Source organism: Clupea harengus, chromosome 24 (genome assembly GCF_900700415.2).
Source record: "Clupea harengus chromosome 24, Ch_v2.0.2, whole genome shotgun sequence".
Taxonomy (NCBI): Eukaryota; Metazoa; Chordata; class Actinopteri; order Clupeiformes; family Clupeidae; genus Clupea; species Clupea harengus.
In genome coordinates this window covers 7,349,304-7,363,776 of record NC_045175.1, presented here as the reverse complement: position 1 = coordinate 7,363,776, position 14,473 = coordinate 7,349,304, and the positions used below count along the sequence as shown (strand labels likewise).

At 42.1% G+C, this 14,473-nt stretch overlaps 4 protein-coding genes across 4 annotated transcripts; 1 reads left to right on the top strand and 3 right to left on the bottom strand.

Annotated features, from left to right (window-relative positions):
* Positions 1-521: 521 nt before the first annotated feature.
* LOC105896837 (histone H2B 1/2-like) lies at positions 522-1,028 on the top strand. Its single transcript, XM_012823636.3, has one exon. The coding sequence runs from the start codon at positions 531-533 to the stop codon at positions 903-905; it is 375 nt and encodes a 124-aa protein (XP_012679090.1). The 5' UTR covers positions 522-530; the 3' UTR covers positions 906-1,028.
* Positions 1,029-1,198: 170 nt separating this feature from the next.
* On the bottom strand, positions 1,199-2,485 carry LOC116219018 (histone H3). The gene has a single exon (XM_031561861.2). It carries the CDS (start codon positions 2,208-2,210, stop codon positions 1,800-1,802), a length of 411 nt encoding a protein of 136 aa, XP_031417721.1. The 5' UTR covers positions 2,211-2,485; the 3' UTR covers positions 1,199-1,799.
* Positions 2,486-2,882: 397 nt separating this feature from the next.
* LOC116219016 (histone H2A-like) lies at positions 2,883-3,330 on the bottom strand. Its single transcript, XM_031561858.1, has one exon. The coding sequence runs from the start codon at positions 3,302-3,304 to the stop codon at positions 2,927-2,929; it is 378 nt and encodes a 125-aa protein (XP_031417718.1). The 5' UTR covers positions 3,305-3,330; the 3' UTR covers positions 2,883-2,926.
* A 2,820-nt stretch (positions 3,331-6,150) lies between these two features.
* Positions 6,151-6,509, bottom strand: LOC105896840 (histone H4). The gene has a single exon (XM_012823639.2). The coding sequence runs from the start codon at positions 6,491-6,493 to the stop codon at positions 6,182-6,184; it is 312 nt and encodes a 103-aa protein (XP_012679093.1). The 5' UTR covers positions 6,494-6,509; the 3' UTR covers positions 6,151-6,181.
* Between the last annotated feature and the right edge of the window lie 7,964 nt (positions 6,510-14,473).

Sequence of the window (14,473 nt, the reverse complement as noted above, 5' to 3'; positions counted from 1 at the left end):
ATATTTACATATATCTATCTCTTCCTTTCGCCGAAACGTGCGGGTAGATGAGTAAACTGTTGATCTGTTAATATTACATTGGGCTTATACCACAACTAATTTATATTGGAGTAAAATTGGCAAAATCTCTCCAACAAAAATGGATGAATAAAAAGTAATTGATTACGCAAACTAAGGCTAGTTTATATATGTGTATATATAAACGTTTTGCATATATCTATTTTGCAGGATTTTCACCATTTCTACGAAAAGTGCGGGGAATGAGACAAAAAAAAGGGGGGAGGGGGTAACTGCTGATCTGTGGGTGGGGCTGGACTTGTCTTACTGACCGTCCCCTTTGCTACAAAGTAACCAATCGTGTCTGTGTGTTTGGTTTTGGAGGGAAATTATGGCGCATTCGGATCATGTGAGTCTGTAGGGACACAGTCAGTCATTTGCATAGAACTTTGTATATGTAGGTGGCGACCTCACCGAGGCAGGTATAGTCTGTTCGAGATAGACACATAGACTGATAAATAGACTGATAAATCATGCCTGAACCAGCGAAGCCAGCACCCAAGAAGGGATCCAAGAAGGCAGTGACAAAGGCTGCAGGAAAAGGAGGCAAGAAGCGCAGAAAGACCAGGAAGGAGAGCTATGCCATCTACGTATACAAGGTGCTGAAGCAGGTCCACCCCGATACCGGTATCTCCTCAAAGGCGATGGGCATCATGAATTCTTTCGTGAATGACATCTTCGAGCGCATCGCTGGAGAGTCTTCCCGCCTGGCTCACTACAACAAGCGTTCCACCATCACCTCCAGGGAGATCCAGACTGCAGTGCGTCTGCTTCTGCCCGGTGAGCTGGCTAAGCACGCCGTGTCCGAGGGAACCAAAGCCGTTACCAAGTACACCAGCTCCAAGTAATTAATGAACCCAAATTCAAATACAAAGGCTCTTTTAAGAGCCACCCACTTCATCCTTTAAAAAGCTATTTCAATTTTTTTGCGAAGTAAATGGGTTCGTATTGACATCAAACTTCCTGATCGTTGCATAGTTCTGCAGCTGCGTCCTTTGTTCTACCCTCACTTTTCAACACAATCTGTGTAATAAACGGCCTCTTGACTTAAACCAAATGTGATTCGTCGTCGGTTACCATACCACTTTTAACCATATACATAAATTGTTTCAAGACGCGGGGTTACATGATTCCAATATTTAGAAAAGAGGTATCACTCTAAATGGTCTAAAAATGTCTTAGGCTTAGGTAAAAGGCTTTCGAAACGGGATATCATAAGGCGTTCCAACTCAACGTGGGTGGCTTTTAAAAGGGCATTTTTCTTGGAAAAGTCATTGCAATGCTTTTTTTTTTTAAACTCAGTTTATGTAAAGATTTGTGTTAACACACACTAATAGTGCATAGCATAGGCTGGTGGTAACGACTTGCTTAAAATGATAATAGTTGATATGGCACTACAAGATGAATTTGTGGGGGAGTGTTCCAAATGTAGACAGATTTATAGTGTTTAAGTAATTTTACAAATTTCTACGCAGGTGGCAATATTTGAAATGGTTGGGATTAATGTAAGCACGCCCCCCCCCATGGATGAGTTTTATATTAACGTGTGATCACAATTTTCCTTTTAGTTACAGGAAATGTTCATATAAGTGCCCGTTTTGAAATGTCACGGAATCTATGCAGAAATAAATGAGTATGGTGTATTAAACCCTTTACAACTAAACAGAAAAACAGAATAGAGCTTTCATCGACAGTTTGGTGGCTCTTAAAAGAGCCTTTTGATTTCTGGAGGGAGAATAAACTTAAGCACGCTCCCCACGAATACGACGGGCTAGCTGGATGTCTTTGGGCATGATGGTGACTCTCTTGGCGTGGATGGCACACAGGTTAGTGTCCTCGAACAGACCGACCAGGTAAGCCTCGCTGGCCTCCTGAAGAGCCATGACGGCAGAGCTCTGGAAGCGCAGATCGGTCTTGAAGTCCTGAGCGATCTCTCTGACCAGACGCTGGAAGGGCAGCTTGCGGATCAGCAGCTCAGTGGACTTCTGATAACGACGGATCTCTCTCAGAGCCACGGTACCAGGCCTGTAACGATGAGGCTTCTTCACGCCACCGGTAGCTGGTGCGCTTTTACGGGCAGCCTTGGTAGCAAGCTGCTTCCTCGGAGCTTTCCCTCCGGTGGATTTGCGAGCAGTTTGCTTTGTTCTTGCCATGGTTAAGTCTTCTGGTTTGAAGTGTAGCACATATCGGGACGCGGGTTTATAAAGGCCTACAATTTCAGCCTGCCCCCTGTCTCCGCTGATTGGACTTCGTAAGTGCTTCCCAGTGGTGCCTGAAATTCAAAAATACAAAGCCCAACCCCCTAGTATATAATCCCCATTGTCATTATTCACAAAAAACATTTCAGTGTATGACCGAAATAAAACAAGAAATACACTAAAATATGCCATAAATCAGTACACATGTAGAAATAAACACGAATAGACACATATGTTGGCCAGCAAATACACTATATATTTTCGTAAGCAGGACATGTCCATACTATCATCAAATCGCTCTACTATTGGAACAATGCGTTTGAAAGACCGCACTCCATTACGTTATTATGGGAATGGCCATGGTTGGTCTGTGGCACAAGAACACTGACGAAAGAGCTCAAAGCCTTACCATCTACACAATTATAATGAGAGTGCATGCCATTAAAATAATGGGCCATAGCTACTCCTAGTGTTTTGATATCATATTCATTTCATTGTAGGCAGAGGGTCGGTTATTACCGTCCACACAAATCATGAGTGCGCCAAGTACTCTGAATACTGAATGACAGGATGTGGATGGGGGGGTCCATTTTAACAACTTGGAATGTACTTTTAAAAAGTAATTGGGTGGCTCTTAAAAGAGCCTTTGTTTGAGATTTTAGGGAACAGATTTACTTGGATTTCTCGGTCTTTTTGGGCAGCAGCACAGCCTGGATGTTGGGCAGCACACCACCCTGAGCAATGGTCACTCCACCGAGCAGCTTGTTCAACTCCTCGTCGTTGCGCACAGCCAGCTGCAGATGGCGGGGAATGATACGACTCTTCTTGTTGTCACGGGCAGCGTTGCCGGCCAACTCGAGGATCTCAGCTGTAAGATACTCGAGCACAGCGGCCATGTAGACCGGGGCACCAGCTCCAACACGATGGGCATAGTTGCCCTTGCGAAGCAGCCTGTGAACACGACCCACTGGGAACTGGAGTCCAGCCCTGGATGAGCGAGTCTTTGCCTTGGCTCTAGCCTTGCCGCCGGTTTTGCCTCTTCCGCTCATGTTAAAATTTCAAGAGATTCTACCGAATACTGAAATGAGGTGAGAGACAGAGGGGTGTGACTTTATTCTCCTCCAGCACAGTGTTGCTCATTGCCTCAGTGGTTGAGGCAAGAATGCTGAGAGCCAATCATCGTGTAGGTCTGTGCGGGATGCCAAAGTCACTTCATTTGGTGCCTGCTGGATTTCTTTCTTCCTTTTCCTTTTATTAGCCAAATCACTGAACATTTGAACGCATGAAATAGTTAAAACGACACATTCCAGTTTACGTTGTACGTTGGTTTCCAGATATGTCAGTTTAATGGTCACAATAAACAATCAAACAGGAAGTCCCAAAATCTACATGTACAGCGAACATTATAAAAATGGAAAGAACTGAAGTGGTTGGGTGCTACAAGCCGGTCTGCTAGATACTTTGTATCTTTTTTGATGAAAAAATATTTGAGCAGAATGCTGCAAGCCTATTTCTATTATTTTGGGATAACATTAGGTGTATGTAATATACCTAATCGAATTGAATGGCCTATTTGAGTGTGGTTTATTAAAGTAACACTATGCAACAATTTAATACTTTTTGAGATATGGATTTATAGGCAACTAGTTTTGGTACAATCCTCAAATTCATTTTGATAGCATATGGTCATGTGAAGGAAAGATACCTGTGTCTTCTCCACTAGCCATCAGGGATATGCCATATGTAGTTCTGTGTAACAGGCCCTGCAAAAATGGACGAAAAGCTTTCTCACACATGACATTGCCAGCTAAACTGGCAACAGACACCAGTTAGTGTGTTGGCAAGCTTCTATCAGTGCCAGCTGGGCTGTTGGTGTTGTTTGCAGGGTTGTAGGGTAGTTAGCTTACTAGTTTGCCTTTTAGGTAGTTAGCTTACTAGTTTTGGAACAGAACTCTGTAGTGCTGCTTTACAGTTTTTCTCGATTGCTTAAACAGGATTTTGACTGCTTTGTTTTGTTTTTCAAAACACCTCACACAATTAGCACAACCACACACCCAATGAGCAAAACACATCAGATCCATTGCAAAATGAAACACTCTTGTAAAAACTATACACTAATTTAAGAAAACCATATTTTGTTACCATATAAAACACACACGTTGCATATGACTGAATTCTGTTTGTACCACTTACACACTGCTGTTATAAACCTAAAACACTTTTAGCAATTCTACTTCTCAGTGATTAGAGTAGTGTAAGTGAAGTACACAGAGAAAGTGCAAATATACAATACATTCAACAAACACTACACAAGACCAATGCTGCAGACTGATGAAAATATTATTTAATTCTTTCCATATACCTCAATCAGTCAACATGTCAACATGGAGAATCACAACAAAACATGTCCCAATTTTCATGTTACTTCAGTAGTGTGCATAACACTGTAAGCTCAGTAAAATGATGTTTCCAGTACAGGTTACAATGCCATTAGTAAAAAAAGATCTGAAAAAAACTGAAAATACAGTACAAATAAAGTTGTTTCATTTTAACCTGATGTCTTTTTAGGGTGTGTGCCAGTGTTGACTGAGAGACCTGATGGACATCATTGAAAATGGCATGGTCACCGATAATGTTGGCTTGAATTTCTCTGAGCCTGATAGCATTATTGGCCAAAACCATGTTTATGATCTCTCTCTCTCTTGTTCTTGCGTGAATATGGGCCCCGTCCTCCTTTCAAGTTTATTTGATACATTTGGTCTTCTTCTTCTTTGAGCACATTTACCGTCTGCTTCAGGTCTTCCTCTTCCTCTACCTCCACCTCGACCTCAGCCTCTGGCATGGCCTCCGCCTCTTCCTCCGTGGATTCCCCCGCTCACCCTCACTCTTCTTCTCTCCTTCCATTTTGTTTGAAGACAGATTAACTCATCTGCTGCATTTCTATAGTGCTTAAACCTGTTTGGTGTCTACAATTAAGCAATCATGTGTTTGCGCACTTGATGGCTTTTATGTGACAGGCTCATAGGTGTGGTAATTTGACAGTCAGTGCTTTGGAATTGCAAGGAAATTACATCTAGTAGGTGGCTCTTAAAATAGCCTTTTAGTTTTAAAGCATTACATAAAACATGTTATGTTTGTACATAATTACCAAGAATACACATGTGGCTGCTCAAAATACTACAAAACGTACTAACAACATATACAACGACCTATGTAGATAACTGTCCACGTCTCTCCTGCCAGGCATCACCAGAAAGCAGTAATTTCCCTCAAAAATCAAACAAACAAAAGGTTGGTTACTTTGAAGCGCCCAGAGATCGCCATTAACCTCGTGCACTTCACCCTTCTGTTGTCTCCTTTCCTAAACTATTTAGGCTACGGTGGAGTTTGTTGTGAAATATCCGGCTGTGTCTTACGTTGATAAAAATGAGAGTTGTGCTGTTACAGCAGTCGACATCCCTATATCCATTCGAAGCGCAAAGTATCCAGTGTGTGAGGTACTCAGATATCAGAATCAAGTTGTAAAGCGTTTTTCTGTTGAAAATGTGCCAACGTTTCTTCAGAATAAAGCCCATATTGAACTGCTGGCTTTACACAAATCCACATTGTTTCTAAGGTTGTATATTACCACAAAAGGAAGTGAATGAGACCGTGAGCGTGATCTGGAGACCGATATGAGATACATATGATCAGTATCAAATTCCGTTTGGTTTCTTACAAGTTGCCTTACCGACACCTAATCGTAGCCTTGAAATGGACGTGTATGTTGATTTTTTTGGCAAGCCTGCTGAAAGGACGGAGTTACATGTATAAAAAGTTCATAGACCTACATCGATTACATACAGCTTAGAAATGGCTTTTATAGGGGACTTGGGTGGCTCTTAAAAGAGCCTTTTGATTCATCTTGAGAAAGAAACCTTGGGTCTTTAGCCACCAAATCCGTACAGAGTACGACCTTGGCGTTTCAGAGCATAAACGACGTCCATGGCAGTAACGGTCTTTCTCTTGGCATGCTCGGTGTAGGTGACGGCATCACGGATAACGTTCTCCAGGAACACCTTAAGGACACCACGGGTCTCCTCGTAAATGAGACCAGAGATACGCTTCACTCCACCACGACGAGCAAGGCGCCTGATAGCGGGCTTGGTGATGCCCTGGATGTTATCACGAAGAACTTTGCGATGACGCTTGGCGCCTCCCTTACCCAGGCCTTTACCTCCTTTTCCTCTACCGCTCATTTTCACACCTTCCACTAAACCGACACAGAAAATACACTTTACGGAGACCGGTTTGGGTTCTTATACTTGTTAAGAGGACCTTTATGACGACTACAAAACACTCCCCCTTTGACTGCCCTTCCTTCTGTGTGAATGGTGAAGGCGCGAATGTGTAGGCTAAGGTCCGTCATCAAGACACGCCCACACACTTCATCCCTCACCGAAACAAAGTAGCACAGAAATAAATACATTATAATTCTCCTCAATACAGTATTGATACATTTCAAATGAAAGAGGAGCTTTGGTTCTTAAGTTGCCCATGCATATAAGGTCACTGCAGGCATGTGTTAGACCTACTTTCAGCGGATTACATAATCAAACTCAGTAAAACAGTGTGACTACAAATGACTCCGTTTATGAAATGTGTCACCTTCTTATATCATTGTTTTCATGAGTATTAAGAAAGAATGTTTTGCTTTTCTTTGGTAATTTGATGCGTCTAATACAATTGTAAAATCTAAACACTAGACCAGAGTGAGCCTGGGGTATCCAAGGGTCAGCAGGGTCCAATATCAATCTGCATTCCCCCCAGTGTATTGCCCTAAATCCCGCCCATAATATGCTGCAAGGTTGTAAACGTCACGCATCCCGTTCATCTCACAAGTGAGGTGGAATATAAAGTTGACGCATCATGTCTGGAACCAAACTCTGCCACCTGACGCAGAAGAGCAATCTGAGGTACGAGTTTATAGTTGCTCTCTCTCACACACACACAAGCTCACTAACACTCTCTGTTTCACTCAATCATTCTCTCTCTCTCTCTCTCTCTCTCTCTCTCACACACACACACACACACATGTATTGTTGTGATAAATCCTGATCCTTATGTTGTTGTGAGTGTATTACAGTTTTTTACGAGTGCATAAACACTCAAATCAAAAGTATTACACAATTATCAAAACCTTACACTCAAAGAGCAAAACATCGGCCCAGATTTGCACCACTATAAGCACATGTCACACTCACACAGTGATTTGCAAAACACTAAACACACTTGTATGCATTAGACACAGAAGTATATCATTATGTCACTTCCTTGCAATTCAAAAGCACTGACTGTGAAATTACCACACCTATGAGCCAATTGGTTAAACACAACCATCAGGTGTGAAAACACAAGATTGCTTAATTGTAGACACACCAATCAGTTTTAAGCACTATAAAAATGCAGCAGGTGAGTTCACCTGTTTTCAACCAAAATGGAAGGAGTCAGAAGAAGAAGAGGGAGGGTGAGAGGGGGAATCCACGGAGGAGGAGAACGAGGAAGAGGCCGTGCAAAAGGATGAGGCTGTGGTGGAGGTAGAGGAAGAGGAAGAGGAAGACCTGAAGCAGGAGGAGAACGTGCTCAAAGAAGAAGAGGACCAAATTTATCTAAAGAAATTCGCTAGTTGACCATTTTTGTGAAACCACGGATTGACGTTGAGGGAGGCTCGACTAAGAGTTCAGCCAAAACAGGTTAAAAAAAATCTGTGTACAGCTACTTATTGTATGCACCATATCAGCACTTTTGATACCCTTTTCTGTGACATTTTACAGTAGGTTACATGTATTTTGTTCTACATGGGATTGAGGGTCGAGAACGACAAGGAGGAAGGGCACCCATATTCACGCAAGAACAAGAGCGAGAGATCGTAAACATGGTTTTGGCCTATTATGTTATAAGGCTCAGAGAATTTCAAGCCAACATTATTGGTCACCATGCAATTTTCAATGTTGTCAATCAGGTATCTCAGTCAACACTGGCATGCATCCTGAACAGACATCAGGTTCAAATGAAACAAATGTATCGAGTGCCTTTGGAGCAGAATTCAGAGAGGGTCAAATCGCTGTGGCTTGAGTATGTGGAGGTATGTATTGTTCACTTTAGCACTCTGATGTAGCATACTGCACACGTAACCTTTTTACATGTACATTTACTGTATACTAAATCTATGCTGAACTACACAATCTTGTCTTTCACTGTATAAATGTTTTACAGATGGATGCTGAGGAAATCCCTCATGAATTCATATACATAGATGAAGCAGGGTTTAACCTCACAAAAGCAAGAAGGAGAGGCACAAATATCATTGGCCACAGGGCTATAATCAATGTCCCAGGGCAACGTAGGGGTAACATCACCCTTTGCGCTGTCATCACCCAGAATGGGGTCCTCCTCCGTCATGCCAATATGGAATCTTACAACACACCTCACATCCTCACATTTTTGGACCGATTGCACAACAACGTCACAGCAGTAAACCACATGCACCAGATGCAATACATTGTCATCTGGGACACTGTGTCAATCCACCGCTCTGCTCTGGTCCAGAACTGGTTTCAACACCATCCACAGTTTACAGTACTATACCTTCAACCATACTCTCCGTTTCTAAACCCAATTGAAGAGTTTTTCTCCGCATGGCGGTGGAGGGTTTACGATCTCCGGCCCCAGGCTCAGGTATCCCTCATTCAGGCCATGGAGGAGGCTTGTGACCAAATCAACGCCACAGCTATGCAAGGATGGATTCGACATTCAAGACGGTTCTTCCCACGTTGTCTTGCCAATGAGGATATCGCCTGTGATGTTGATGAAACTCTCTGGCCAGATCCAGCTAGGCGAAGAGATAATGTGTAGTATTTTCTGTACTGTTTTTTCAGTTATTTTTTTCTGATCTTTGTTTTTTTGTTGTTTTTATACTGTAATTGTAATTGTGATCTGTACTGGATACAATGTTATGTTTGTCTGATATTTGCTGAGCATACAGTGTTATGCACACTACAGTAGCATGAAACCTGGGACATGTTCTGTTGGTTTTGTTGTGATTCTCCATGTTGACATGTTGACTGATTTGGGTATGTGGAGAGAAATCAATTATATTTTCTTCAGTCTGCAGCATTGGTCTTGTGTAGTTTTTGGTAAATGTATTGTATATTTGCACTTTCTCTGTGTACTTCACTTACACTACTCTAATCACTGAGAAGTAGAATTGCTAAAAGTGTTTTAGGTTTGCAACAGCAGTGTGTAACTGGTACAAACAGAATTAAGTCACAAGGTGTGTGTTTCATATGGTACCAAAAATATGGTTTTGATAAATTAGTGTATAGTTTATTCAAGAGTGTTTCATTTTGCAAAGGATCTGAGGTGTTGTGCTAATTGTGTGTATGTCTGTGCTAATTGTGTGTAGTGTTTTGAAAAACTAGGCCCTGTTTGCAAAATCGTGCTTAAGCAATCGAGAAAAACTCGAATGTCCTCTGTTGGGGTTTTGATCAGTATCATTGTCTAGAGACTTATCACTCCCTTACTGACCCCTAGGGGGAGCTCTAAGCATTGGAATGATCCCACCCGCATGACATCACTGTTGTGTGTGTCAGAGTTCTTCAAACGATTGCTGTATTTGACTTTTCGCTTTTGTGCTGCACTGGGTCAACATGCTGCACGATTGTCCTTTCAGTGGGGCTACACCCCAGACAAAGAAAATTCCAATTCCGCCCAAAATCCACCGGTTTGACCAATATATCTTTCTGGGACCACTTTCTGTACAGCACTCAGTGCAGCACTTTCTGCATGGAGGAAAACCGTTGTGCTGCTCAGTGCACCAAGGTCACTCGATCAATCAAAATATTTTTATTATCGCCTCAGCTTGCTTGAAATCTTGACAAAAGTACCAGATAATAGGTACCATGTTTGCCTGAAATGGAGTTGAGCTGGTATCACGCTGTGGAAAAGCGGCTTATGTTCATGGTCACTTGATCACGCTGCTGTGCACCACAAGGGCCTGTTTTTCTATTGAGCAGGTCAAGTTGAGTGGAGTATTTCTGGTTCACTGTGCAGGTAGGCTTGGCCTTAAGATGCAGTCCAATTGGCCTAATGTCATGAATCTGGAGAAGAGCTCAGAGGGTCACACCTCTCAGTTTTGTTACAAGGCAGGTGAGCAACAAAGAAGTAAAGATATATTTTACACTTAACTGAAAGACACATATATGGAAGTACAATACATATCTTAAGATTCCCTTGCTGCTTTTAAATAAAATCTCAAAACTCACCTGTTCATCTCTGCCTTAACCTAACGTCTTGGTTTTTGTGTTGTTTAGATTGTGTTGAAAAATTGTTCAGTTTTCATACATATTCTTCGATTTCATTATGATTTGATAAATTATTTTAATTTCATTTATTATTTATTTTAATTTTATAGCATCCTTTTTTTTTGTCTGACTTTAGTACTTCTATCACTATCTTGTATTACTGTGATTGATTGTTTAACCCTGTAAAGCACCTTGAGACTTCTTTGTATTTTAAAGTGTGCTATATAAATAAAATCCATTATTATTATTATTATTATTATTATTATTATATCATGTCATTATGTAACATACCGATAAGAAGACACTATAGGATAATGCATCATACAAGGGGAAGACCATGATGGGTAATTAAAAAATATAACAATGTTTCGGGAAAAAAAAAAAAAAAAATTGTTTAAATTGGCAGTAACCTATAAGGTTAGAAATCAATAGAAACAGAATGTAGAGACTAATATACACTATACAGATACTGAGAATAATTAGGCTACCATTGAGACAATTACTCTTACTGAATAATTGGCTCTCCATTTACAAATTATTTTCTCTCTTTAAATTCTCGTTTTTTTCAGGTTTTCTCTGTAAATGTACTCTTCCCAGCACGAGGTGTTGAGGGATCTTCCTTATGTATCACAAGTGTTTTTTACAAGAGGAAATATTAGTTACTGGTTTTCCTGTTGTAAAATCTAGATGGCAGTTTCTTACATGTTCCAGAAGCTTCTTAGCCTTCACGCTACGTTCCTAATTGCAGGCAGCAGCTTTTGGCTATGCGGCTGTCTCTATGCCCAAATAAAGCATTTACATTCCATCTCTCTCTCTCTCTCTCTCTCTCTCTTTCCCTCTCCTCCTTTCTCTCTCTCTCTCAGACCTACCAGAGAAACTTTGAATTAATCAAATGGACTGTAAAGATCACTAACACATGCACGCACAGGCACTCACTCACTCACACACACACACACACACACACACACACACACACACACACACACACACACACACACACTTGGAAAAGAAGAGGCATATCGTTGTTAGTTTAAACTGCTACCCATTACAGCCTAGGTTCTACTCTGTCATACGAGGACACATTTCTCCCCTCTGCTCTTCCTTCCAGACTCACAGAGCTCATCCACTCTCACACAAGCATTCTTTCACCCCAAATTCCCCAAATGGAAGCTGACATCCAGCCGATGTGGATCTGGCCCGTGAGTTCCTAAACCCCACTCTTCCCTAAACCCCAAACTTTCCTAAACTCCACTCTTTACAAACCTTCACGCCTCCTAAACCTCACGCTTTCCTAACCCCCACTCTTTCCTAAACCTCACGCTTTCCTAAACCCCACTCTTTCCTAAACCCCACTCTTTCCTAAACCTCACGCTATCCCTAAACTCCACTCTTTCCTAAACCCCACTCTTTCCAAACCTTCACGCTTCCCAAACCCCACTTTTTCCTAAACCCCACTCTTTCCTAAACCCCACTCTTTTCTAAACCCCTCTCTTTACTCAACCCCAATATGGACTAAATTTGGGCGGTAACAATCATACCATTAAACAGCTGGTCAAGTTTCTAAACCACCACAAACACCTTTTGAAGGCGATACTTGCGGGAGGAGCAAAGGAGCAAAGGAGCAAAGGTTTGGGCCATGAGTACAGGCCATGGTGGACATCAGGAGTGGTCCTTCGAGGAGGAGCTATGAGTACAGTGAATGGTGGACATCAGGAGTGGTCCTTCGAGGAAAAGCCAGTAGCGCAGCTTTGTTAGCATTAACATTTGACATGCTCATAGTCCACATCCTCAATTAACACAAACACACACACACACACACACACACACACACACACACACACACACATTTGACATGCTCCTAGTCCACATCCTCAATTAACACACACACACACACACACACACACACACATTTGACATGCTCCTAGTCCATATCCTCAATGAGGTGTCCACAGGCCACACTCTCATCAAGCAGTGGTGAGGTCATGTCTTACAACATGTGACTAGATCCAAAAACAATACCTATTTGTATATACCTATAAGTATAAGGTATAGTCCGCCAGTCAGTATTGGAAAATAAATCCTGACAGGACGGACAGGACCCTGACAGCTGGTCGCTTATTATAGGGTTACTTTTCCAAAATGATAATAGACATACCTCCAAAATGAAAGAACTTTTGAGAACTTTTAAGTTTCAGGTGTTGCGTAGCAATGTATTGCTTGCTGACTTCAAGTTATACACTGAATTTTTGTTACGAAGAGTGAACGGTCTAATTGTGGAATGATATGGAAGATGTGAATTAGAACCTTTGGCCAATATTTTGCAGCTGTCATTATAATGAAATATCAGACCTCCGAACTTTGAGATGGTCCATTCAATTCAATGGAACTTTTTTACAACATTCTGAGGAGCCGTATAATATAGTTCTGTGATTAATTACAGCATTAGCTACAGCTGAGTTGATGGTTTGTATCAAGATGTCCACCCCCCTCCCTGCCCCCTTGCAGATCTGACAGTAAGGTCCAACAGGTTCAGAGGGGATGAGTTCTCCATGTCACGCCCTGACCACTTGCCCTCGGGGGTTGAACACGCCCTGACCACTTGCCCTCGGGGGTTGAACTGCACTCTATGGACATGCATGATGTAAGTGCAAAGTCTGGAAGGTCGGAAGGAAAGTTTTCATATTTTATATGAAGACAGGTTCATTTTAGTTTCTGGACATAGAATCCAAGTAAGGTTCTTACTCACTGTGGTTCCCCCCTTGAAAGAGACAGAAAGAGAGAGTACCCTGGGCCTGAAGTGGTCACCATATCACCAAATCTTGAATTTTAATTGCCAATAAATTGTCATAAAAGCCTATTTCAATCTTGTAGCTTATTGTAACTCATCACACCACAAAGGCTTTTGAATGACTTGCTTCGCCCATAAATAAAATCTCTGTCATCATCTCTATCATAATTAGTGTCCTTTTATTACCGTGAGTGTGTATGTATGTGTGTGTGTGTGTCGGTGGGATGTGAGCAGTAGCAGACAAAGGGCTGGTCAGCGGAGGTCTGATGGCAGCGTTATGAGTTTTCCACTCTCACTGTGCAGGCATGCGGTGTGACTCACAGGACAATGACACACTGCAGTCACTGTAAATCTCCCAACTCACTCTGGCCCTGTCTCTCAACATACAACCCCCCCCCCCTCCCTCTCTCCATCTCTCAACAAACAAATCTCTTCCACTTTGTCTCTCCCTCTACACCTCTCTCTCTTTTCCGTTCTCTCAGCATGCTTGTTCTTATTCCTCTCTGTCTTTTCACCTCTCTATCTCTCTTTCTCTTTCCCTCTCTCTTTCTCTCCATCTATCTCTCTCGCTCTCTCTGGCTTTTGTCTGCAGACTTTTTCAAATGACTGCTGACACACACAGTGGTGACATGAGTGTGTAAACGAGGAACAGCACCTCATCATTCCTCTCGCTCTTACGGGCTGAGGTCACACGTGCACACACACACACACACACACACACACACACACACACACACACACACACACACACACACACACACACACACACACACACACAAAGAAAGGAACACACACACAACCATACACACAGGATTAAAATAGACACTCGCATAAACACAAACACACACACACACACACACACACACACACACACACACACACACACTCATGCATGGCAATACACACACAAAAAGGAGCACACACACCCACACACACAGGCAATGAATGGACACACACACACACACTCATACAGTAGCCAGAGGAGAGAGTGGAAACGGCTGGCTTGGCCTGAGGGAACCCTGATGACTCAGTCCTTCAGGTATTAATTATTTAACCAACTTATTCAGTGCTTCGAATACACTAAAGCC